This window comes from Synchiropus splendidus, chromosome 3, assembly GCF_027744825.2.
Source record: "Synchiropus splendidus isolate RoL2022-P1 chromosome 3, RoL_Sspl_1.0, whole genome shotgun sequence".
Lineage (NCBI taxonomy): Eukaryota > Metazoa > Chordata > Actinopteri > Syngnathiformes > Callionymidae > Synchiropus > Synchiropus splendidus.
The window spans coordinates 17,168,611-17,196,256 of record NC_071336.1 but is presented as its reverse complement, the minus strand read 5'-3'; the positions used below and the strand labels follow the sequence as shown (position 1 = coordinate 17,196,256).

The following is a 27,646-nucleotide window of genomic DNA, read 5'->3' as shown; positions in this document are numbered from 1 at the left end:
ACCACGGCTGTTATGCTGGGGTGGAACACGCCGCTTGTTGGCCCACATCTCTGGAAAAGAGGCACCAGCCACCCTCTCCTCTCTCACTACTGAGCCCTGTCAAATGTATGAAATCAAATCCTCTCATTCTTGGTCACTCTGCCTTTCCTGTCGCCACAGCTAACAGTCTCCTCCACCGTAACCTGCCACGCACATGTTGCCCTAGTTACACCTGTCATCTTCATGGCCTCCTTTATCTCAGCCATGAACCTGTGTGGTAGCCAGCTGGCTGTAGATGACCGTCTGCCACTTCTAGCAGTCTTTGTCCAACATGTTACAGTGTCTCTCCTCTCCCTGTATCCAAACTCCTCTGGAGAAAGAACAAAAGAAATAACCAGCTGTGATGTGGCTTCCAGAAACAGGACTTGTGAACAAAACAACAGCTCACTTTTGACCACAGCGAATGAAGCGAATGATACCTACTGTTTGATGGGGCAGACCTTTGTCCAGACCTCCAACACTCGATTCTCGGACTCCTATTTGTGCATCAGTTTGCAATGGTTTCTTTAAAGACTAAATGTGTCAAATGACAAAGCTCATCTTCTCTTTCCTTCTGCAGAGCTTCATCATGGAGTCCTCCTCATCCTCCTCCTCCTCTGTGACAGAGCTCCACATGTCCTCCCCATCCCTGTCTCCTCGTCTGTCTCTGCAGAGTCCACAGCTGCAGGCCGAGTTCCTGAGAGGTAACAGTTCAGGCCAACATCCCTGAAGAACCTCCCTCACTGTTGCACCTGTGTCTCAGAGTGTCAGAACAAGTTGCGGCTTCACAGTGACGAAAGCGACGGCGGCATCCTCTCCCCAGTGACAGCGCCCTCCACTCCAACCACCCCAAAGCCCTGTTTCCGGGACAGTAGACTCGGTGAGATCAGACAGCACCAGCATTCTCCTCCTCCACCTCGCTGTAAAAATGTCTGTTGTAGCTCGTCTGTCGCTCACCAGTCCTGAGCTGCTGTTGGAGCTCAGAGAGTCGCGGAGCCGCTCACTTCGCCACGTGGCCCCCCGTACAGGAATGACCACCGTCTTCTCTGGGCGAGGACGACATGTGAGCCCGAATTGACAGGTGGTCATGTGACCCGTAAATGACCCTCCCACTCACGCAGAATTTGCACTCGACCTCTCCACATCAGCCAATCAGATGACAGCAGGACGACGATGTCTCTAGATCAAAGTCACTCCCAGAAACACCCAACGTAGGAAAACAACTTACACTATGAACAATAAACCAAATATCAACACATTTCTCATTACTGTTAATAGTCATGTTCAGTCTGGCTCATGGGCCATTTGTTCTCTCATTTGATGTGTTATTTGCGGCTAAGCTGTATAATATTAAAACATTTGAGTGTGAGGTCAAAACCACTTTCAGACAAATCTGCCTGTTTTGAGCTTCATACATGTCTTATTGTGAAGAAAAGGATGAATGATTTCTAAAACCTATGGAAGAAAATGTAAGAGCAGCTGAGTGAACGATGGCGCTCGGGACGTCAAAATGAACAGCAGACAGACGAGAAACCAACAGCTTTATTTGTCCAACTGGCAGAAGTTTTGGGTGTTTGATAGAATCTCAACAATGAAGCACAAACTCATGCAAACTTCACAGCAAAAGCGGAACTAACGGTCGATTGATCGGCTGGGACTGAAACAGAAGAAAACTGGTAGAAAGTCATGCTGATACTTGACAGCAGTGGTGGCCACCCACGGAACTACACGGCAGCCAACAAGTGATAGAGAAACGGAGGGGAAGGTTTTGTCATTCACTGAATTGGTCACAGTTAAATCATCAAGTAGTAAATCTCTCTCCAATCGGCAGCGGCCTGTCTCTTCATACGTCTGGCCAGAATGCGCGACTTGAGCCATTTTGAGATTTTTATGTGAATAATACGCCATGTTTTATTTGTTACCAGTGTGCTTTGATGTGTCCACTTCATTTTAATACGTTCGATCGCGTGAGTTCATCTTCAAAAAGAGATCATTTTACCGATGTTGTGGATAACTCTCAGTAGTCATAGTATGTATAGTGATTATCTGATATGGGACCGAAACTGCCACAGAAAGAGGATTCCATAATTACTAAAGTACGATAATTTTAGACGTGAGATCATCAAACAAACTGTATTCAACTGTGAATGGAGGGCGCGCACATCAGCTGTGCGGAGTCATGGACGTCAGTCATGTCTGAATGTCACACGAGGAGCAGAGAAGCAGACAAAAACAAGAGCTACAGACACAAAAGTGCTCATCAGCCTTCTGGAGCAATATTAAGAAACAGGAGTGTTTTCAGCATATAAGCTACTCAGAGGCCTGAAACCTCCCCAGAGGTCAGACTGTCATTCGCCATTGAAACCACAGCAGCATCCAACAGCTTCACACTGCTTCAGTCGTCTTTCTGCTTGTACTAACACTAACCAGTAAACGTCTCGCGGACCATTAAGATTGTGTTGTCTGAGCACTGGGGTTCAGGGGTCAGAGGACACCAGTGACCCACCAGAGGCTGGACTTCATTAAGACTTGGCCTTACAGTCTGGCGGCACACGTACATGCACACACACACACACACACACACTCGTACACACACGCTCACGCACAACGGCTCATGCGTTAATAAATAAAAAACATCGAAAGCATCTATAAAGTTTCACTTTAGAATATATATATGTATATATATATTTATATATAGATTTATGTAAATGAGTGATTGTGTTTAAATATAGTTTAAGTAGATTTGTCACCATCCTGTACATCATTAAAGTAGACGGTGTAGACAACCGCATTGCCTCTAAAAGAGAAGGATTGGGAGCAACTCGCAATCCTTCTCAGAAAATAAGAAAAGCAGTTTGGACTTTGCTGCCGGCAAGAGTCCACTGAGTGGAAAACCCGGTGTGATGTGTTTCAATGGAGCTCTGAAAGCTGCAGTCAAGCAGCTACATTCAACCAGAAGGGGGAGTCGCAGACAAGATAAGGTACAAGAGGAGGTCTGTCCTTAGAAAATATGAGGAAAGAAAGAGGAGCGCTGCGGAGTAAGGCAAGACTCCTTCCTCCACCTCATCAGTCAGTGCATTTCTGGCTTGTCAGAGTAAACCTTCACATTCCTGAACCTGAAGAGGTTTAGGTGGTCAGTCCTCGCCTCTCCAGCTCTTTCATCTGCTTCAGCTCCTTGATCCTGCAAACATGAGTTTGGGTCAGCCCTCAGGAGCGCGCCAGTAAAGATCTCATATCCACAAAAGAAAGTTAAAGAATTTTTAAAAAAATAAAAAAAATAGGGTGGTACATTAGCAAGTTGTCTCAATATTATTGCCGCTGCTGTGAGGGGATATATGTAGTAATGTATTTCAGAATGAAAAAGTTAAGAATACAAATGTTTGTTTTGTAAAATGGAGATACATCCACAGTAGATATGAAATATTAAAGTAAATAGACATCTATAGACAAGACATCTATTTAAGCTTTTATGCTAGTACTCGATTTAAAATGTACAAAGCAGGAAAGAGAAGACATGGGGTCTGTCGAGCAGAACACGTTCTGCATGCTGAAACGGAAAAAGCTTCAAGTCAAGTGAATCTCAAGTGTGTACCTGTGTCTGCAGCGTCTTAAGAACCTCATGATTTTTCGCGCGGCTTGGTCCTGTTTCTTCGTCAAGAACGACCCCCTGATGGTGACATATTTTACTTGTTATTTACTTGGACAAACCTACATTAAGACATAAAGAACAGAGCACAAGTGATTTTCACACACATGCTGGCAGCTTTTTGTTTGGACAACATGCAGCGCATGTCCCCTCCAGAAGGGACACTTTTCATTTTTCCTTTTGTACTGTCACTATTGTTATTCATTCAATGAATCATTACAGCCTTCTACACCTTTGTAAGCCCAGACATCAGTCAGCAATGAACCCTGGATCAAGGTGGGACATTGAAAACAAGTGTGTAGCAAATGCAGCTCCAGATGGAAGTAAAATATTTTACTTGATTTTGGGATTGTGGGTGGCAGCAGCTCGCGGCGTCTGCTTCAGCCTCTCGTACTCCTTGTAGCTGCGATAGTACTGTTGGATGAGTACTGCGGCCCGTCGGCTCTGCTGGAAGCGTTTCTGCTCGTAGTATGAGCGGAACTTGGACTGGATCAGGATGGCTGCTTGGGTCATCTTCTTGTAGAGGGCGTACTGAGGGAGAGCAGAGGTGACCAGTCACATGACCGGAAGGGTCGAACGGTACAAGAACAGAGAAGAAAGATGGCTGAGAATCACTAAGACGATTCAATGGTCGAAATTACCTGGATCAGCAGTGACTTAAATAACACCTGAACGGACAAAGCACCTCTATCTGGCTTTCAAACTTATTTCTGGTGTTACAAGTTAAGTACACTTTTTTTACAGCCACAAGTAATACGCATGTATCTTTACATTTTATAACATTAGTGCTTTATTTTTTTACATTTCTCTTAAACTATTCAGTCAGTTTAGATTTTTTTTCTTCAGTACTCAAATCTCACATAGTAATAGAGCATCTCTGCATCACGATAAAATGTTTTCAATTTCACAGTTTTATCAAGTTAAAGTTTGCAAAATGGCTACCTCCCTCAGAACCCTGTTTACATTGAATGACAAGGACCACACAGGACTACAAACGTGGGTGATGCGGCATGCTCTCGAGTCTGTTCCAAATTCAACTGAACAAAGCTTTTCAGAACCACTTAAATGGACCAGAACAAATAGACTCACATCGTCTTGGCAAGCTGCATTTCAACACGTCAGTGAAACAGCAAAACCACGTGACGTCATACTCCCAACAGACACTGGCATGAGGAGCTACGTCCATATGATGCTTTCTTCCCTTATTTTAATACCTTTGTCCTCAGTTTTATCTATTTCAAAGCTGTATCAGAATGTGGCTAAAACACGTATCGAGTTCCCCAACAGCCGCTACGGAAAAGATCAATGTCTTAGGAAAAAAAGACGTCCGTGATTAAGCATGAGTGGTTTTCTACAAAACCTGTCTCCCTCAAGATCTGCCAAAGTGAGGAGACCACATGGATCATCTCTGTGTCATTCTATAAACTATAGATCTATACTGACACGCCGCCTTGTTGGTTAAGGACGCTCTTCATCCCAATGTTGGAGTGTGAAATTTAACTGAAAGTCTGACGTCATAGCAATGAACTTGTTTTCATGCACATAAATATTGTACTGTATTATCTGATTTTCTGACCATTAAAATGATGGTTCTTATTACAATATATTTTTTCATTTTCAATCTCATTGTTTCAAATTCAAGCTGCTGTAGAAGCTGACCATAAAAGACTGCAGTAAACATGAAAACAGCACTTGATTGCACATATAAATATTCACAACCATTACGGTGGCTCGCACAAAGCGAAGGCCAGTTGCTGGTCTCAAGAGCTAAAATCCAGTTTTTTGATGGTCACTTGGGGATGCAAGATCAAGTGAGCACTAAAATCCATGTTTAGTGAGCCAGAAATAAACATTATACACATACAACATACAACCAAGTTTTCCGCCTGCTGGAATGACTAAGATGGACCACAAACAATACACAATGGATCGTCTCCTATATGGAACAACACCAGACAGCAACATGATCTCTACTTCACAAACAAAGACACACACAAACATCTACAACTACTGGTCACCAGATTACCTTCAGAGCTATCCATGTTAGCTAGTTAAAAAGAGAGAGGTGAAGACACACAGCAGGTTAATTCAGTGTTAGTACAGCTGGATCACAGATAGAACACAATCTCACAAACACACCTGCTTGTATTTGCGGTAGCATCTCTGTATGACGGCTGCGGCCATGTCCTGCTGCTCCTTTAACCTCCGACCCTGTCGACAAACAGCAACGTAAGTCTGAATGTGACTTCATGGCAACAGTGTCTATGAAGAAAGTGACCTTGTATCTTCTGAAGGCATTTTGGATTATTCTGGCCGCTTCGTAAAGTTCCCTCTGCTCGCCATCAGTCAGGGTCAGTAGGGCAAAGTCTCGCTCCATCTTTCCATTGGCTGATGCATTGAGGAACTCTGCCCAGGCTGCAGAGGACGGAGGACGCAGCCTTTGTAGGGCCAATGCACTGAGAGGAGAGGGAGGGCACAACCGCCTGAAAAGACACCAGGTTAACACCAGATAACAAACCTTTGTCAACAGCAAGAGTGACATACCTGGGAGGGGACTGTGTGTGAGTGTCCACTGTGTCCAAATAAGTGGCCAACCACGGGTCATGTATGGCCGGATTGTCCCGTCTCTCTCGCAGTGGTGACTCTGCACCTCTGGAAAAGTTCTCCTGCTTGATCCGGTCAGGAGTCGCCTCTATGATTTGCTCCGCTAGTGTGGCCATATCCACCTGGCACCAGAGGGAGGACGTAACCATGGAGATATGGAGAAATATTAATGCCAGTGAGAACAAAAAGTTAAATGACTTGAAGCTCATCAGCTTGTCAAAATCATGAAACAAAGCACATTTAAAGATGCAAATAAGGCCAACAAACAATCACTCATAGAAGTAAACAGGAAGTGAGAGCAGATGTTAGATAGAGAAGCTCATTTTTAGCATTAGATGTTATTGATTATGGAGTGAGACAAATTCAATAGATTTTTTGTTATTTAAGCGAAAGTTCTGCCCAATCCTCTACTATTAACAGCTCCGACTCGTGAGGGGGCACACACCTGCAGCACCTCCTCCTCCAAGTACTCATCCTCATTCTCTGCATTCTCACTGTAACTGAGCAGCTGCTCCTCCAGTGTTGCAGCCACATGAGAGCGTCGACCTCCAGACAAGTGACTTGAGGAGGAGGGACATGTGTTCTCATAGTCCATGAGGTAAAGGTGAGAGTCTCTGGATGCCCCAGGATTCAAACCTGCGAACAAAGTAGGTATAATAAAACCCCCTTGTGGCATTAAAGTGCACGGCGAATGAAGTTACCTGCACTGAGCCCAGAGTTTGACTCCTCGCCCCACATGGATGACATGGGGAGGGATGAGGGGGATGGAGGAGAGACAGGTAAAGAAGAAGAAGAAGAGGAAGGAGAAGAGGGTGAGGAAGGGGAGGTGTCCATAGGGGCAGGGCCACTGGAGTAGGCGGAGCTTGGAGAGGGAGAGGAAGGATCACTGGGAGAAAGCAAGCTGCTGGAGGAGCTTAAACCTGGAGGAGTGAATGACAGTCAAAGTCAGCCACAGAACAGACGTGAAGATCTTTATAAAAGCATAGACGTTACCTGTGTCTGGACTGGTGGACAGAGGGGACAGTGGGAGTTGAGGCTGAGGGGTCACTGGTGTAGTCGTGTCAGATGGCGGTGAGCCTGTGTCTCTTGACATCATATGTGTTTGTGTGTGTAGCTCCTCCAGAGCTGTGGCCAGACGTGTGTGTCCTCTGGAACGAGCCACAGCCAGTGGCAGACGACCCAACGAATCGGGGATGCCGAGCGCCAAACTGTTCCAGCTGTACAGGAGCTCTGCTGCGCTTTGGTGACCAAGGGCACACGCCCACATCTGGAAATAAGAAAACACATTTGATGTTGTGACTCGTAATGTAATTATTTGTACTATAATTGTTATGGATATATCATAAATATTCAGCAGGGTACTAGTACTGAATAAACATTGTTGCTCCATTAAGAGAAGGCAGAGATTTCATATCTTTGAGTCAGGACATTTCACCTTCAACTGGCTGCTGGAAAACTGAAAAAAAATGACTTCCACAGTTCTCAAAAGGTATGATGCGGAAGCAGCTGTCTGAAGAGGGATGGTAAATTTCAAACAGACTGCAGACTGTCTTTAGTGGTTTAAAGCTTCTTCTCAACATAATGGCACAAAAAATAAACAGCAGCGTGATTATATACAGCTGCTACGATACCAAACAATTATTATTACTTGTTATTATTCTCTTCCATCTGGACAGAAGTCACTCACACAAGAGGTAAAGGTTTAAGGGTTTACCAGCGGTGTGCAGGAGAAGTGGTCAACGTTGAGAGGATCGACTTCCTGCTCCAGGTCCAAACTGTCACTGCTCAATCGCCTTAAACACAAACAAACAGCTGGTGAAATGTGTGTCTTGTAATAGTGTCTGAAGGACTAAATCACATTAGTGTATTGTGTCTATGTGTGTGAGGGATGTATATCTACACCAGTGTGCGCCGTTCAATATGAATCCTGTTACACTGCCCCCAGCCAATTGGACAACTGGTCCTGGTGGTGCAGAACCAATGGGTGGGGCTGCACCAGGTCCAATCCCAAACCCAGGTTCAATCCCAATCAACAGCTACACTTAAAATTTGAACCGGGAACATAACTGCAACCGCCGCAACGCTTTCAATTTCTGCCAAACACTAAGCCAAGCGAGCATGGCTGGATCACAAGATACTTGGTGCATAACCCCATCATCGGATGAGCTTACTCCAGTAAATCAGAGATCCATTTGTCCACATATCTTTGGGGCTACAGTTGGCTCACCATACAATGGTTGTTCACTATTTATCACAAACTGGAATGAACGAATGTCAGCAGCAACAGCGTCATGTAAATGTGATGAGGCAAGTACTTCATTGACTTTACAGAGATCTATTTTGAACGATAAAATATGTGACACAATTTAGTTGTGTGAAACGCAGAACTAACAAACTTGTGTTGATGAAATCAAGTTTCTATCGGGAGGAAAATCTGTAAAAAAAATCAACAAATCATCTACTATTGGCACATGTTCTATGCTGCATTAGCCATTTCTTGCCAAAACGTCACTGAATGTTGTGTCTGAAATGGCTGAGGTTTCTGAGATTTCTCTGGGGATATCAACCAGTGTATGTGTCCGAGAAGTAGGCTGCGCTCCAGCACTTGTTCAGAGGGAGCATGTGTTGCAGAGTGTCTGGTGCTCTAGTTGAATCAGAAGGAAAGAAGACAGAGCAGCTGCAGAATAATCCACTTCTTTTTAAGTTCATCTCTGTCTTAAATTGTCATAGACTAATTTATCATTTAGATACTTCTTGGTTCATTGAACAGTTCCCCAGTAAAATTGATCTAAATGAGGTCCATGATTGACCATTTACAGCTTGCTCTGGTGAACGAATGTGACACTCAGAAAAATGGCAGAGCAAGAAAAATCAGCGTAGCAATGAATTATACCGATAGAAACGAGAACCCTAATTGTATTCGGTTCACAGTCTCTGTGGGTTTGTGTGCGATAAAAAGAGAAATCACCTCCAGTGAATCAGTGTGTGTATCAGGTGTGTGTATCCTTGTGCTGCAGCCAGGTGAAGCAGCGTCATCCCACGGTGACGGACGGAGTGATGAAGTCTTTCTTCGCCACCCCCACTCCATCTCCCGCCTCTCATCATCCGCTCACACACTCCAACTATTCTTCTCTCGAACCACTGTGATGACTGAAACACACAAATGCAAACTTGAACTTGGTGTCGAAAGGCTTCAAAGACAGGTGGAGTGTTTTTATCGCAAATGTGTTTTCCAAGGGACTGTGGTTATAAGGACTGCAATGTCAATGTGAAACAAGCTGATAGGCAGCAAGAAAACAAGGAAATTGAAAGGTATTTTATCATCACATCAGTCAACATCAACGTCGTGAAAAACAGAATGTATAATCCCCCACCAAAGACACAGAGCTGTGTTTAGGGACGGAGGAATTTTGACTGATGGAGGTGAAAAAAGGAACCAAAGAAGGTTCCGCAGATTTTTAAACACAAATAAATAAACAAGATGTGCAGAGTAACCATGTTTCCATCAGGAGAGGAAGATGTATGCGTGCATGTAGGAGTGCTGATTGTTTAGGTGAGGTCAAGTCTCTCTCACATCCAGGCTATTTTAACTCCTCTACTCAGTCTGCCAAATTCCCCATGACATCAGAGGGAGAGCAGCACCAGGGTTCAGTAGAGGTCAGTCCTCTTGTTAAACAGGATTTTCCATAACCCACTTCCATGCCGTTTCAATTCATGACAAAATTGACTCTTAGTTAAGGAGTCAAATGTTAATGTTATCCTACAGAGATTAACTTTTGAAGTCCTTGATCATTATTCAGAAGTTGAAATGAAAAACAAGGCGTTAAAAATGAAACATTTGTAATAATGACCTGAAAGAGATTTGTACTAGCGCATTCGTGTTTCAGTTTCCCTAAAAAGGTATAAGAGAGGGCGAGTCTGTTATCATGAATGCCAATGTGCGTGTGGATGCTGTAAAAATAGGGTTATGTAATGCAATTTCTTATCCTCTGTGGTTGTTTTATGATCTCACCTGTGCCTGGTCGTCAGGTAAGGGTGGAGGAGGAGGCGTGGCAAGCTGGTTGCCATGATGCGGATAAGAATGCTGCTGTTGATGATTGTCGCCGCGTGCAGCCATCTCTGCCATTCTGCGCTCCATCTGCTCCAATCGCTCCAGGATGGACATCCTGAACTGATTGTCTGTAGAGTCACAGAGTGAGACATCTTCAGTTGCGTCAGCATTATTGGACTGTGTGTGCCAAAGAGGGTTTAGGTTCAGCCCCTTGAGATGAAAGACGCGCGTCACGTTTGCATTGATTCTATGGAATAAACAGAAGAAGTTGCATGGTAAAATAAAGAAAGAAAAAAAGAAAACATTTGTTTAGTACGGCTCTACTGATCACAACTGCAGATCAAACACGACTAAAAGAGTCAGAATCCTCAAGCCTAGTGAACCGTCTTGAAATCTCCTGCACTGGAAACACGTCATTGATCTGCCTTGAAACTGAATTGACTGTATCACAGCTGCTTCACTAAATCAGTGAAATCACTTCTCCTACCCCTTTTTCTCCTTTGGAAATGATCGATTTGCTTGACTTTACCCTTCACACGATGGGAACTCATTTAGAAGCCCTATTCTGAATATTTGGATAAGACGGGATAAAAACATATATAAGTAAACAAATAAAACATGCCATGCAGAAGCTATTTGAAGTGCATTATTTCAGTCTGTTAAAATTTCAGCACATCATGATCACCACGTCATTTCTCTTTAAACCAAGTTAACAAGAAACTTAAATTAATGAGAACAAGTATTTTAAAAAAATCCAGCGCACATGACCAATGTTTCACGGTTACTGAGTTCACTGTCTGCTGTTTCCTCCATTTTTATCTGTACATGACTTGCTTTTTAATAATAGAGTCAACATCAAGGAGGTGAATGAGTCATGAGCAACGTGTTTATGGGAGATCAAGTTCGACAAAACATCTCTCTTGTTGACAATTTAGGGTAATCCCTGATCTCCGTTATTTCCATTCATCTCAAAGGAGAGAAGAGTCCAAAAGTATAATGTTAACTATAATTACATCTAGAACAGTGTGAATGTACATGAACCAGTTCCATCATTAAGGAAGCTGACGACAGACAGACACGCAGACCCAACCATCACATAACCTTTCATCCGTTCTGTCCAAATTGGGTTAATTCAAATTAGACTTAATGTCCGATACGTCTGTGATGTACTGACAACAAATGCCAATATGCACACAAGGTTTCCCCCAATGTCAACTGCAACAAGCTCCGGTCCACATCAGGTGCAGGGAAAAGCCTGAGTTTTTGGACATTAGTGTCATCTAACTGTGAATAACCCAACTGAGCAAAGAAGATGGACAGTTTGCGGGAAAGCCTCTGGCCGCACCCACAGTTTGATCCCGAACACTGAGACCATGAAGCGTCTGGATATGTGAGACAAGACAAGCTGGCGGCAGACACACAGATGTCTGATTTGAGGCCAACTACAATTCAGCTTTCTGTCACAATGCCTTGTGAATCCTGATGACATCACCGTGACTGCCAGCAGCTGCCAATCAATCCTGGCACTGACCTAAACCTCAGAACGTTCTGCAAGGTCGGTGTGTTGACAGCTCGAAGCAGGAGTCAATGGAAACTATCTGCAGACTTCAATCATCCTGCCGCCACACATGACGCTGCCAGGCAGTGAGTGAGGACTCCCGAATATAGCCCCCACACAAACCCACACCGGCTCCCACACACACACGCACGCACGCACACACACCTCTGTATAAGCTCCTACAACCTTAATTTACAGCCACACTACTTAATAAGATAAGAATGATAGAGCAGAACACAATAAGTAGATTAGAAATGAGGTCGCGGGCACTTTTAAACTTTGACATCATAATCTTTTCTCTCTAAGAAATCGCCACTAATCACTTCATGGAAGTAAAAATTTCATTATCTATTTGGTAGAATTGAATCTAAAACACCAAATTTGAGCATTTACGATGATGATGAATAATGAATACCAATTTGTACAGAAAAAAATAGTCATACAATACAGGAAATACATTTTAAATAAACAAATAAGTAGTAACAGAACTATCAGCCAAGGAGGATCGGTTTTAAAGGGAAACAAATCTATTTTAAAATGTTGATTCCTTTTACGTACTAAAGTTCAAGATTCCAGGAATAAAATGAACAGGGCATCAAGATTACATGAGCTGGGTTTATAACAACATTAACATTAACATATGTTTAACTGCTTTTTTATTGTTGACTTACACTAAAGAAATCAATGACAATTCAAACGCAATATCTTGGAATTGCAGGAACATTAAAAACAACTATGCTTAAGTGAAAATGAAAATGAACATGTTCAACCCCTTCTCACGTATTTCTTTAACCGACATCCTGAACTAAGAGTTGTTTTAAAATCCAGACTGCATTGCCTAATGTCGCCACAGAGACCACTGAAATGTAACAATATGCGTGTAAACACATTCAGCCCTACCCGTAATGTTGTTCTGTCTTTTATCCATCTTATAAATCTTGGTGCAAAAGACCTTCCTCCAGTGAATTCAGGCATGTCCAGGTCAGGTACGAACTGCAAGCAGTACAGGTAAGGAGCATTCTAGGTCGTTGTATGATGTCACAGGGTGAGAAAGTGTCCAGTCTAGAAACGTGCTCAGCTGACCCGAATGTCACACAGCAAGGGATCCAACTCAGTGGCAGAGGAAGAATCAACAAGCTAAAAGACTGAAAGAGGCATGCTGGGACGCAGAGAGGGAGGAGGTAGGAGACGGGGAGGGGTTTGTATCTCATCTGACATTTTTGGCTGGTAGCCTAAGTCCCCCAACAGATAAGCTTCCTCATTCAGACTGGATTCATTTGAGCAAAATCCAATCTCATTACTCACTTCCAGTTAAAGTAAACCACTGTCACACCAATTAATGATTTAAGGACAGGGTTTTATGAAATGTGCTGCACGAATAAAAAAGACAACTTTGGAGCTGTTCACATCAGGATCCACAAAACCAACTCTAATGACAATGCAGTGTGCATTTCTAAGTTAAAATGAGTCCTTGTCACAGAGAAGCAGATTGACAACAGCAGATAACATTTATCTGCACTTTTTAAGTGACTTGACAGACCCGCATCAGAGACTCTACAACTAGCCGCAGCTTTATTTTGAAGGAACATGTCAGTTGAGCAGGTTCGGGAAATTTAGAGGCTGTTCACCTGCAAATGGTGATCTTCCAATGAGGACAGGTGGGTATGAGTATGATGGTATACAGTAAAAGCAACCATGGGTTTGAGGAATCCAAAAACTCCTGATTCGCATCTTTGGCTCTCTTTCAATTTAACAGGAACCTATGAAACTATAGTGTTCTTTAGAGAGTAGAAACTGCCTAAAACTGACAGAATTTTAGAGCATTATCTTCCTTTACCCATTTCAATCCACATTATTTCAGTTTGAAAAGGAGTAGTAGCTTTACAGATAGTCATGGAGTTTCTGCATAATACCAATATATTAATATTATAATATTAACATTAATATTATCCATTAATATAATGTATTATATTATAATATATTAATATTAATATTAAACTATTGGTGCTGCTAGAGATTTTCTATTTTACTCTTAAGCGAAAGCAGTGTTCAATTTGTTGTTTCCATGTTAGTGTCAGTGTCTACGCTTGTGTTTTCATAAGCGCATGTCTGATAAAAATATACACATGCAAGAGGTCCAAATAAAATCCCATCTAGTCACGGAAAAAGTTCTCACCTCGTACAGATCCCAGTTTATTCACCCTACTATTAATTCACTGTAGAGTCAGTCAGCAGAGTAAAAACCTGTATGCGCATGTGTGGCTTTTCAACTGTTAACAATTGTTAGTTTTGTTACTGGCTACAAAAATATACAGTAGCTGTAGTGATTTTTAAGATACAGTACTTCAGGCGTTGTCTCTATTTAATCAGTTCAATCTATCATAGTTTCGCATGAATCATTTAGTACTGTTAAGTATGATCTATATAACCACCAACAAGCAAGAAAGTATTCTTGTCCAAACTTGTTCTCTTTCCTCTCATGAGATGAAATAGTTTAAGAGCTCCAAAATTTTAAACTGACAATTCATAGATGATATAGCTGATCCAAGTACTAAATATCAACTGCTCACACCGCCCTCGTTGTTAACAGGGAATAAAGAATAATAATAAAAAAATATTTAAAAGTTGATTAAACATGGTTCATGGTAAGAAATATTTTAAAAGAGAAATATTTCAAGCATTCCTTAGAGTATGCTGGGACCTCTGTACTAAAACAGGGCAGTCATTACAACAAGCTTTTATGTTAGATGGTCTGAGTAGGATTAAAGAATCAAGACAAGTGTTACCGTCCAGTGACAGCCAATCCAGTTGAGAACTGGGCAGTGAGCTGGCATTCCTTGCTCTGTACTCAAACAAAACGGAGGAAGAGATGGACGTCCCAGACTCCAGAACCTGGAGACACACAAGGCCGGCTTCATGGGCTGCAAAGAAAAGGAAAGAATTAAAGCAGATGTTCAAACACACAACTGTAAGACTGCACGTGTGAGTGTGTTCATACCAGGGCAGTAGCAACGGAGGACACCAGGCTGGATAAGTGATGCTGGGACTGTGCTCTGATCAAACACACATGAATACCGACCAAACAGCTCGCTCCAAGGTCCTGTTATCAAAACTTTCACTCCACCCTGTACACAAACACAAGGCAGGAAAAACGGCACACAACGAGGCATCAGAGATTATTTCATTTAAATTACAGTTACAACAGTATTTAGTAATGCTTCACAAACATATTTCAATAGTAAACGTCATGTACAGAACATTTAAGATGCCGTGCATAAGTGATTGAGCAGATGGAGGGAAAAGGACAAAACAACAGTTAAGTTTGAATGAAGAACATAGTGACCATTGTCAACTGCATCTAATTTTCAAGAATCAAACCTAAGTGCATCAGGAAGCAGAAGTGCGGAAGAATGTAAACCAAAGGCAAACTGAAAGACCAAACATTCTTTTCAAACCTGCTTTCATTCATGCTGGACTGAAACAAAATATGGCACAACTCACTGTGAGCTTACAAGCAGTTGCGAGACACTGACTGTATTGATCACAGACATCATGTGGAGTCTACATGGAACAAGTCTACAACAAGCATATTATACGTGAATGATTACCTCTGGATAGGACCACTCAGGAGAGAAGTCTGTGATGGTGGCGAGGCGAGAAGAAGATGATGAAGCCGTTGTTGGGTGAGGAAAGGGAAGGAAAGAAGAGGAGGGTAAGGGCTGCGGGGGCACCATGTAGCGAATCCCTGCTGGAAACACAGTGGGGTTCGGGGCAGGCGGAGGAGCCACCACAGTGTTGACATCCTCTGTCATGAGGTCAGATATGAGGTCAGGAAACTGGCTATCAAAGGAGATCTCTAGTTCATCTCCTCCACGATCACAGGGCTCTGCCTCCAGGTGGGTATCCATGGCTGTGTCATCATTGTCAAAGCTCCGCCCTCCCTCCTCCTTCACCTGGATCAGGGGTACTGCAGGGTCTGTGGTTGCAATGGGGACAGCAAAATGTCCAGGGTTGGTGTCTGGATTCTCCAGGCTCAAGGATGTCATGTTTGATTTAGAAAACGACTGATTTGGGGACATAATGAGTGGTGAGTGGGATAGTGCAGAAGAGGCTGGGGCTTCAGGTGCAGACATGAGAGAGTAGCTAGGTCCAAGAAGGATTGGTAAGTCCTCATCAGAATGGTGCTGCTGAGTCTCAGTGATTTGTTGAGAAGGCTGGTTCGAGTCTTGACAGGTCAGCAGCAGTGGATTGGGGTGACTTCCTGTCTGTTGTCGTGATGATGGCTGGGAGGCGTTATCATTTGACTGAGAGAGAAGCAGGATGAATATGTGTAAGCTACATCAAGGAAACGCAGACAATTCACTGGTAACAGCTGAATAAACACATTTATGTAACCACAACATGATGTATTCAGCAGGCAAAAGATATGAAAAGTAATGAATGACACCCGATCATATACTGTAACACAGAGTGCGACATGTATCTCACTCAAGAAACCTTATAAACCAATTCACATTTTCAGATCAAGATGACTCCTGTTTGCCTCCACTAACCAGAGCATGTCAACATTAAACTGTGACAATAACCCTTTACAAATTGGCTTTATTTTTAAAAATTTGAATATACAAGTAATACTAACCTGCAGCAGAGCCAGCTTGGTGGGCGGAGCACTTCCTTCATCATCGTCATCTTCATTATCAGGCCTGTCTTTTAATTCCTCTCCATCACCCGGGGTATCGCTTGCGCCATCTAGTTCTCCCAGAGCTTCTAGCTCCAGACAGAGAGGAACTAAATGTGGAGTCACGGAGGATGTAGGTGAAAGGGGGAGGCCATGGGTGGGAGGTAGCGAAGGTAAAGGAGGAGAGGAAGAGGAACTGGAGGACGAGGAGTTTCTCCTCTCAGCTTCACAGGAAGATGAAGACAGAGAGGAGAGCGAGGATGGAGGTGACACAGAAGATGTGGCAACTGAAGTGTCGGAGAGGGAAAGTGGTAGGGAAGGTGAACAGTGAGTTGAGGGGGAGCAGAGGGTGGGAGAAGGAGATGAGGATGATGTAAGGATTGGACCACCATATGTCTGACCTTGCTTTGGAGAGTTCAGAAAAGAGTCAGGATCAAAAGGAGGAGTGACAGATGAGGATGACAAAGGTGGAGAAGGTGAGGAAGAAGGAGATGGTGGGGAAACTGCCGTTGGTGGAGGTGGGTGAGAGCAGAGTGGTGTAGAGGGGGTAGGGGTGAGAAGTAGGCTTCCAATTACAGGGGATGACAGGAGTGTGAGGGAGACAGTGGTGACCCCTGGTGTTGGAGCAGTAGGTGGAAAAGACTGGGGAGAAGAAGAGGGAGGAGGTGGAGAAGAAGCTGGCTTTACAGCGGTTGTAGGTTCAGCTGTAGGGAGAGCAGGAGAAAGCAACATCTGACGGGAGTGACCAAGTGACAAGCTCCTTCTTGGACCTGCGTGCTCATGATTGGCGACGCCCACTCCACCCTGCCTACCACCTCCCTGTGGCAGAGTGGAAGTAGTTGCCATAACAATGACAGCATTCTGGGGTAGGGCCACTGTCGCTAGGTTGCCACTGTGTTTGCTGTAGAAGCCATTGCCATGGTTAGCTAAAGTGATTGCTGCTCTGTGAGGCTGCGGGGGCGATGACGCGGCGCTGAAAAGCAAGATAAATGTGATAAGCAGAAACCTTTTAAAACATCTGTGAACAAGCTGCTGAAATCAGTTTCCTCGTGTATTTTATAGAGCCAATAATATATGAAACTAAGTAGGAATAACTTACGTGGAAGAGGGGCAGGGAGAGGAGCTGGGGCTGCATTGTGCCTTAAAGTGAGGCAGTTTAGCCTCCACTCCACCTCCACCTGCGTCGCCAACTTCAGAACATCGCGGGGTCGTGGGGGGAATACAAGGTGAAATGGGCAGTTTTGGAGAGATTATTCGGTGCTTGGTGCTGTTGCAGCGGTGAGGAATGTTCATTCCTGATGTCACTGTAGACCCAAATTACAGTAGAAGTAATTTAGTAGAACAAGAAGATAATGAGATGAGAGATGAGAGACACAGTCAAGCGTTACCCTGGGCGGTGTTACAGAGGCAGGTGTGTGTGCGGGGCTGTGGTTTGGTTCTCTGCCGGTCCAGGATATTCTGTACTAACTCCTCTATGCTGAAATCTCCTGAGTCAAGCGAACACTTCATACTATGAACTAAGCAAACACAAAAGGCACATTAATATTGGGACAACTGAAAAGGAAAAGAGCTAGCCGGACGCGTGTGATTGTTACACATCGGCTTGAGCTGGTTCAGAAGGTCATCTCGGCTCCAACGCACACCGTCATGGCGACTGGCACACAGAAGTGGACTGCTCTTCCCAGAATCCTCAAGGGATGGCACATTCAGATAGTGGACCAAGACGATGTCAGGGTTCTGTTTCAGGGCAAACAAAATGTACTTTCTTAATCATCAGAAATAAAATATGCAAGGCCTCAGGCATGCCAGAATGAGGTTGCAAATGCATGAACAGTACGTGCGATAAAAAATGTACGTATTTAAAAGAGATGAATGCTACACATTGGTCTAATGCATTACACCGTTATTGACACCCTCAAAAGTTACCTGTAGAAGCCAGTAGCAGCGTCTGTGGAATGTTGGCACAATGGAGGAATGGACATAGTTTCCATACAGGCACTGTTAACAAACAAAATCATTACAAATTCATGACTAAAACATCAGTCACTTATTATGGAATAGTTCAAGAAGAAAATCCTTCACACCTCCATGCCCTGGACCTTAAGCTTCATGTGGTCTTCTCTCGTATCTTTCCCATCCTTCCGTTTCTTCCAACAATAACCATCCTTCCTATACTTGACCTTTTTCCTGTTGTAAAGAATGATGCTTCCATTCTTTGGCCTGCAGAGGCAAAGAAGTTATTTAACAACGCTAAACGACGAGTCCTCAGCCAGCCGAGAACAAATACCTTGTCTTTAGTGTACAGGAGAGCCACTCGTCATGTCTGTCAAATGATACTAGATAAGAGGCAATCTCCTGCAGACAGAAGCGGATTCACGATTCAAATCCTCAAAACAAGAAACCAAACAAACTGAGATAAAAAAAAAAAAACAGCTCTGACTTGGGATGTTTGCACAACGCTGTAGTAACATTTGGAGACAGGATATTAACGCTTTCATCCAAGTGGAAGAACCAGTCTGAAACTGCTTCGATATCTATACACTTGATTGTGCTAACACACTGAAACTAGTCATTGCAAAGAACTGTAAACTGAATGTCAGTTTATGTGTGGTTATATGACAGAAAAGAAGACCTAAACATACACAAACACTCAAAATTAAAATGCATGTTCTATTCATGTTACAGATTGTCGACTGATATGACACCAGTCCCAGGGAAACACCAACCTCATTAGTGTTCCATCTAAGTCGCTCATTAGGCAGACTGGATGAGCGAGGAAGACACTCCAGCAACTTGTTGGGGAGGAACACTTTTCTCTGAGCTTTATTCTCTGCAGAGAAAAACCGTGTCACTGTTCCCTTCAACACCGATTTAGGCAAGCTGGACGACATGACACCTGCACATTGTGATCAGCAGCTCTGAACACGAAAGAAAGTTAATTCTTCAACCAAGGGCAGGATTAGTTCGACAACATAATTGTAGTTTGTTGTGTATAATAAATGCCACAATCACATCGCTCTCTATTAGGAACTACCTTTTTTGTAAACATGAAAATTGGGTTATTTTGTGGAGACAGAAGCTTAACGTAAAGAATAGATAAATATCTGAAGTCCAAACCACAAACAACACTTAAACATGAGAACTTAAAAGAATGACAATATAATCCCTACAAACTACCAGAACAATGAAAACTTTGCATCAAACAACCTCCTAGGTGGCATCTTCACACCAGCTTGGGGTAACCATAGCAACACAGTTGAAGGTGTTGATTGTTACTGTAGAGGAGGGATCCAGCTCACCTGTCTCCGTGGAAACCATCGCCTTGTTGCTCATGGTGATGGATCCATGCAAGATGGGTTTTTACACAACACAAGGCAGCCCACACTGTCTGCAGCACCCTGAAACATATGGAGAATTACTGGACTGACTGAAAACAAAGCTGAAACAAAACACCAACAACTAACAACACAAGCCACACAAGCACGTACACACGCATAAAGCTGAAAGGAGCATACTAGCTGCCCACACATGCACGCTCATGAAGAGACGGAACCTTGTTGCCTAGCAACATCTCAATAGGAACTTATCAGTGGTGACATATCTCATACTTCTTGTTATCAATGTGAGATGTGTGTGTCTTCGTTTGCCGTAGACGGTGATTTTATTATCTGTTTTACGACGAACGAGTTTGTTTTGGAATCGCACATCATACATGCATAAGGCATTACGTAACAATGCATGTTAATCAGTTTCCAAGCCCCTTTCTAACTCTGAGCTGCTTCCAACTAAACTGACAACACATTATTGAACGGCCGGGGAGCGACAGGCCAACGCTATCGTGCACTTCCAGGAGGCCTCTAAACAGCTCCCGAGACCTCGCCTTGTTGTCTTTCGGGACGGCAACACGTCTATTCCGGTCAGTGGCGTTCGGCTTCCCCGGCCTGCTCATAAGGCTAACTTCCAGGCTAGGCTCTTTTACGTTAACAGCCCCGCAACAACCATTTTCAGCATTCACAACTCTACTTACAAACCCACGTATTCGACCTAAATACTGTCGTAAATGAATTACAACAGTAGATTAACATGTGGAGACGATTGTTCGAGCAAAATGAAGTTGTTAATCTACTCTGATTTACGTCTCCAAGCAGTGACGCTCCGTCAAGAATTGACTCGTGTACATGTTGTCTTTAGACCAAGACCAAAGTTCAGCACTGTCAAACAATGTACAACAAGCTGGAGCGTTCACGCCAGACGGCATGAATAATATAGAGAAACAGTCTTAAAGCCACTTTACCTTCCGCCTTCAACACAACCGCCATCTTCTTTCCCTCTGACGTCACTGCGCTGGGACGGAGGAGGTGGGCGGACCTTGAAAATTATTCATCTAGAGCTACTGATCAGTTTAATTCTACAGTATGCTCATACATCACGATCGTGTTTGCACCTTAAATGAGGGGGTGCTAACACTTCATAAATGTGTAGAACGCAAGATTTAAAAAAAACCAAACTCAAATTGCATAACAATAATATACTACGCCTACATTGACATAAAAACACGCAAGGTAAGAGGTGTTTGCAAGTCTGAATGTCAGCTTCAACATGGATTATTAGAATGAGAATTTCACAAGTGAAATTGCATTACGAGGACCATGTAGCCCGTGTGCCACCTTACATGAGGAATGTACGCCATACATATTGTTGGACACTTAAAAAAAACATGGATGAGTAAATAGAGAAAATATCTGAGTTTATTGTATTTAGAAAAGCGAGAGGCTGCAAGTTCTTCACATTTTAACAAACACCCAGAGAAGATGCACTTGAACATCAATGTTTCATCACAGCTCAGATAAATTCCATCAGACAGAGCATAAATACAGAAACCTAAGCATCGTGAGATGACACAGGAAGCCAGCTGGGCCGTTTTGATAAGAAACAGGGTTGATCACTATCAGCAGGAAGTAAACTTGAGTTCCTGTTAATTGGAGCATCACAGAACCACAAATATTTCAAGTTATCGTCGCAGGGTACCCACAGTTTCTGTTCCACATTTTTGACCTGAAATTCACAGAATGTTAAAATCACACTTGCTTTTTAGCCCTAACATTTATTAGTCTCAGCTCTTCTTTGAGGCTTGACGTCAAAAAATAATGTGGGTTTAAAAAAGTGAGCCACAGAATCGAGGCACCATCCACTTGAACCACCAACAGTTATTATTGCATCTATGGGTAAATATAATTGACAATGTGTTTCGCTACAGATGATTTAAGACTGTTTCAGACAGAAGACCTAACACCAGCACAGAATACTGTTGGTAAAAATGATCTTGTCCACGTAGTATAGTTCTTGAAAACAGATTAAAAAAAACTTGTGCATCAATTTGCCCTATTGTTCAGTTAGTGATTCTTTAAATTCACACAAAACATTTTTTGTTGTTATCACTTCATAATTAAAAAAAGGAGCTCTAATTGCTTAAAGTGTGTCAAAACATTCAACTACAAATTCAACCAAAATTGACAGCACTTCACTATACAAATCAAACATTTAATAACCTGAAAATTGCGAATCAATATTTATACGAATTAAAATCACAGAAGTGACAAGCGTTATATTATAAATAATAACTCCATTATCATCTGCAGCATATTCAAGTTCATTTGATGGAGCTTAACTTATATTTTTTAACCTAAATCACAGCTTTTGTTTCAACCTTCAAACATTAAGAAATAAGTGGTAACATTTAGCTTGTGAGTTACTTCAGCTGGTTCTTGACGTCTGTGCCTCTTCAATCCAAGCTTAAATTAAATGTGAATGATATTCACCATTTGTCTGTTGGTGGCGTGAGTGACAACATTTTACTGTTAAAAGCAGTGGCCTGTTCCTATGAGGACAAAAGGAACTTGAACAAAGCCACTTTCAACAGCAACAAAAATAAAGACAAATCGACTGATTCAACAATCAATAGCAGATATCTGACTGGAATCAACAGTAAAGAAAGTCCAAAATAACAATAATGACAAATGATTTACTGCAGACAGTGGGAGTATGTTTGTGTGTGCGTGAGTATTTGTGTGCATGTCTCCTGGGCACAATGGTCAGGTGACCACCCAATATGTATTCCATGGGAGGGTCTTGGCTGCAGGTTCATCACATGCCCTGTCTGATGCTTTGGATGATTTGGAAGATGGCTGCAAGACAGAAACCAATTAGATTTACAAAAACAAAAACTATGACACAGTATTTCAGGGGAGACTACGACACGACAGACTCTGTCTTGGGTCAAAGTCCGTTTAGCCCCAAAGTCCTGCATGTGAACACAAGAGAACCTGGATAATGCAGTTAATAGCTGGATTAAGACGACACAAGCACTTGCCTTTGTATGGCTACTCTGCATGAAACATGGTCAACATCAAAGCCCCCAAGGGCCCAAAAAATTAGAACATGTGGAATGCTTTTTTCCCCACATTGTCTCCTCTTTATACACATTACCAATGTATAGTTTTGTGTTGAACGAACAACAAATTTGTTTATTTTTTTTAAACAAAGCTGCTGCCAATAGCTTTCGGCTGTGTGTCTGTTTGCAAGGTCCACTCCTTATGTGCGTACGTATACCCGTCACTCAAATCCAAACAAATAGAAACATGGCAGACATGAAAGATGACAAGGAGCTCATTTCAAAGGAAAAAAAAAGAACAAACAGATCTATGATGAGGTGATATTTGGATTCAAATTTACAGATGAAGGGCAGAAATTGAATTAGTATTCTCTTCACTTAGAAATGTATTTGAAATATTCCCAATTCAAATTTTTAGATCTTTTCTATTCTGTACGAACAAAACAACAATTGGAACGAGGTCTAGAATATTTGAGATATATACACACACACCTATTTTAACTCTTCATGTTGTCTTTTTTGTTTGAAGCCCTCAGTGAACACCACATCGAGCGCAAACCACAAATGTTATGAAATCCAAAAGAAAACGCTGTTAATAAATCGGTGAACTCACCAGATCCACAAACGACAAAGACAAAAAGAGCCAGCAGCCATGGGCCCACTGGAGACTTGTCCTCATTGACAGGTCGCTGAAACATACAAATGGGATTAATCCAGATTTGTAACGTGACATGCGACAAATGATGTGCAAAAAAGTAATGAAAGGAAGCTATTCGGTGCTCTGATTTTTACTAACCAAAATGTCCGTGTTACTAAACTTCCCATCAAAACGTTTGCTTACATTTAGAAAAATATGTTAATTGGAAAAGGCAGAGGTTGGCTCAACCCTACGTTTGCTGAGTCAAATGAGCGGCAAATAAATCTAACTGCACAAAGCATGCACATTTAAACTACATTGTGTGTTTTTTAATGGAGAAATGTTCTATTTATAGTTCTGTTACCCAAATATGTTCAGAACTTTTTGAGTCGTTTCACACTGACCAGACAAGCTTCACCTCTTTGCCAAGGCAGAGGTAATTACTGGTTTTCACTATTAAAACCTGACATGTAATCATTAGGGTCTAATGGTCAAATTAGCATAGTCCTTGTGCAGAAATTAAACCTGAAACAGTATTTCTAAGGGCTAACACATCATTCTGAATTTTTGTCCGAGAAGACTTGTGATCATTTTACACTACAGCAAGAAGGACCAGAGCGATCACACTGATCAGATCACTGGTATTGAACCTGGCCTCCAGCAACACACTCAAAAATTATTTGCATAAAGTGACTTGCAATGTGAATTTATTTTATTATAAGAAAAACAAATACATGTGATTTATTTAAATTCTGCTAACATAAAAATAAGAAGATTGCAGTTTCCACATTTTATACCAAAACTAATAATCTGCAACACAATATGTCAATATAAATGACTTTTTTCTCCTGATTTGCAATGTCGTATGAAATTTACTTAACTCTTACCCAACCATAATCCTACTCAACACCTCATAGAAACAGGTGCAATGACTTTTAACTGATAATTGGAATGATTATTTAGTATTATAACCGGAAAGGACTCCAATCAAATGTGTGCGAACGCTTAACTCCCATTTCGGTCAATAATAATTCCAATAATATCCAATTTTTTTCAAGGCAGAGAAAGAAAGAGAGAAAGAGAGAGGTTTTATCTTTTATGTGCTTAAGCTTCGTTCTCAAAAACAAACGTCACACGCCTGAATATTTGAAATAAAAACTGCTTGGTAGCGAGATTGGGACAAGCCGCTAGCGTTAGCACTGTTAGCATTGGGCTGACACCGACACGTACTAGACTCAAGAACCGGTAAATAGTCACAGTTATTTTCTTCATTCTACAATAAAACCATCAGCGTGTACAACCTATATGGCGTAAGAAAACCAAGCCTTTAGCCTGACGACGTTTACCGATGTCTTCTGGACGTGCCCCCGTTGTGTGATGGTCTTGCTGTGTCGCTCGTTTGCCACTTTCATGCGTTGCACCGCCGACATGGCTCGGTTATGGCCGGTCCAACCCGGGAGGACGGAGAGGAAACCAGTAGGTGAAGCAGGAACGGAGAGCGTGCTGGCCGGCCGGCGACTCTCGGTCGTTCTCGTCTCTGCCCGGTGTACGACGTGTATCAACTAGGCACTAGCCCGGGGAGCTAACGTATTTGTCACGTGACGAAGGGACGTTCCAAACCACTGTAGACAGGCTCGCGATCGCTCTCTAGTGGAGATAGTTGGGGACTGCGCTGTCATGTGACCAACATTTTAAAGCGCCACTTCAGCATTATGATGACAATTTCAGGGAGAAGTGTCCACCCTGCATGTCATCGTGAATATATTGACAGCGTGCATATTATTTTGAGCCCAAATGCATAATTAATGACATGTTTTTTCATAATTAAAATAGCTTCGAAACCGTCCTTTATAATTCAGTTTTACCATTGAGTAAAGACATTCTTAATGGGCCTAGAAATGCTGTTACCAGACACATCATCCTCACACTGCAGTTGTGTTAGAATTACTTAACGGTTTTAGTTAAATTAATGAATGTGCATTTTGAGTCGGAGTAAAGTGTACACTGTCTGTTTTCAGGCAACCCACTGTTAAATCTCTGTCTGCCAGTTATGTGACACCAATGTCTTGCAGCCAGTCAAATGTATTTGCATGACAATGACAAAGAAGGCCGAGATTTACCTGTTAAATAAAAAATGGAGAACACATTAATGGTTTCTTTTATTTTCATTGGCATTCAAACTGCTGCCTGCACTCAATACATGTTATGAACATGTTGTTACACTCAGGCCCCCACAAACGCGCGTACACTCTTACATGTTTTAAAAACACGTTTGTTGCAAATTGTTTAAAACTTATTCTCACCACATACTCGCACCAGCTTCATCGGTTTCTCCTGCATGTTATAAAAACATGGTCGTCCACAAAAAAAGAGAAGCACATTGCACGTACATTGTCTTGCACACAAACTTCTGACTGTGAGGTAGCCAGGCGTCAAAGGTCATTCATTAGCTTTTACAAGCCATGATCATTAGTTAAATTCCTACATGAAAAGTCTGGCAGGGAGACAGGATTCCCCGAGTCAGAGGTCATGTGGGTCACGTTCTGAACAGTCTAGGCCAGTGACATGACATTGTTAGGGAAAAGGAAGCAAAAAATCATCTTCTTCATGGTGATCTCAGGAACGTGCTTTCAGCAGGACAGCAGTTATCCTGAGAACCTATGATCTAGTTCCAGTTTCTCATGGATACCCTCTTTAACAACCAAGACCACTGACTGAACCGATCCGGTCCATCTTCATCCCGAAGCATCCTCTGCCACCAACCATTGACTTTCGATTCCTTCTCCCCATCTTAGACTGTTGCTTCAGTAAGTCGAAAAAAAACTTTGGAACCTTCTCATGTCTACCATTCCGACCCAGTCCAGCTTCTTGGACTGGGACCAGTGCTTCAAAGACTGGAGCCCGTTGAGCAGAACCCTCTGTGATGTCATCCGATGGGGGCAGGGCCTCAATTAGAGAAGCGAGGTGACTGCCGAACATGGAGTTGAGGATCTTAAGAGAGAGTGTTAGAATATTAAACTTTGTTTCCATTTGTTTTTACCATGATTTCTCACGTAAAGTGGCTTACAGACCTTCATATCTTCTCTTTTGGGTGGTGGTCTTGACTCAACAGTAACAAGCAATACGAAGAGTAGAAAGGCAGCAAGAAGGGATGAGGCAGCCATCTCAAGAGGGAGAAAATATCTTATTAACTGTATTATAATGGACACTAGTAAATGCTGAGGTGAGCTACATATGAGCATGAAATATCTTTCTGTGATTCTTTGATTAAACCCTAACAGATTGTAAATGACAGCAACTCTGGAAAACATTTTTGACTGGAAGAGTTCAGTCATTTTCTTTCAATCTGATAGGAGTAGGAAATGCACAAAAAGTACAAAAAAATTACCAAGTCTGATAAAGTTTCTGCAGAATCTTAGATTAATTAAAATCAAATTAAATTAGTTTATTTTATTTATTTACTAAATAACTGTTGATCGTAATTTTATATCTTTATCTTTTTGAGAAAGAGGCATATAGATAGATAGATAGATATACGTGATCATGTAGTAAATATTAATATATTAACGTATTATACTGTGACACAAATCAGTTGAAGCGATTCAAAAAAGATAAACTTGTAAAATGTAAAACTTACTGTTGAAAACTTTCCAAATAACAAATCACAAATGTTCCCAGCCGCTTTCCAGATATCCTGGTCGTTTGTCTTGGACAATAATCCGATTGTATCTATCAATAATTTGTCTTTATAATTATTGGAGTCAGGAATTGTTGAAGTCCTCAGAGTTGGGACGCGTCTGTGGCCTGAAGACAAGACAAGACTTTTATATGTCTCATCACTGTGATGTCACACATTCTTACTTCTGTTACCCCCAACAACGGTCACACACACACGGGCACACACTCACACATGCACGTAGACAATAACACTGACGGATCTGATTTTAGCATCAGCATCGGCTCAGTATGTACGTACTACATGTTTGTGTTCATTTTAGGATCATTGAAAGTACTTCACTGTAAGTGAAGCTCAACAAGAGGCGGGAGCAAGCAAGGTTATTGA

General features: G+C 42.3%; 2 protein-coding genes across 3 annotated transcripts; both read right to left on the bottom strand.

Annotated features, from left to right (window-relative positions):
• Positions 1-1,545: 1,545 nt before the first annotated feature.
• camta2 (calmodulin binding transcription activator 2) lies at positions 1,546-20,919 on the bottom strand. Of its 2 annotated transcripts, XM_053859017.1 has the most exons (26): positions 20,850-20,919; positions 19,855-19,953; positions 19,282-19,385; positions 18,843-18,910; positions 18,640-18,775; positions 18,482-18,553; positions 18,151-18,292; positions 17,944-18,072; positions 17,655-17,859; positions 16,517-17,528; positions 15,486-16,181; positions 14,876-15,002; positions 14,664-14,798; positions 10,281-10,447; positions 9,237-9,418; positions 7,983-8,061; positions 7,262-7,535; positions 6,970-7,188; positions 6,714-6,904; positions 6,209-6,390; positions 5,943-6,147; positions 5,804-5,875; positions 5,691-5,711; positions 4,002-4,195; positions 3,611-3,685; positions 1,546-3,199 (listed from the first exon to the last, which is right to left on the bottom strand). In XM_053859017.1, the coding sequence occupies exons 2-26, from the start codon at positions 19,886-19,888 to the stop codon at positions 3,145-3,147; spliced, it is 4,776 nt and encodes a 1,591-aa protein (XP_053714992.1). In that variant the 5' UTR covers positions 19,889-19,953; positions 20,850-20,919; the 3' UTR covers positions 1,546-3,144. The 2 variants fall into 2 exon arrangements, with proteins under 2 accessions (XP_053714992.1, XP_053714993.1); XM_053859018.1 differs by lacking the exon at positions 5,691-5,711.
• Positions 20,920-21,285: 366 nt separating this feature from the next.
• Positions 21,286-25,201, bottom strand: zgc:85858 (uncharacterized protein LOC405879 homolog). The gene is made up of 3 exons (XM_053859659.1): positions 24,930-25,201; positions 23,560-23,635; positions 21,286-22,740 (listed from the first exon to the last, which is right to left on the bottom strand). Exons 1-3 carry the CDS (start codon positions 25,011-25,013, stop codon positions 22,700-22,702), a joined length of 201 nt encoding a protein of 66 aa, XP_053715634.1. The 5' UTR covers positions 25,014-25,201; the 3' UTR covers positions 21,286-22,699.
• Positions 25,202-27,646: the final 2,445 nt, after the last annotated feature.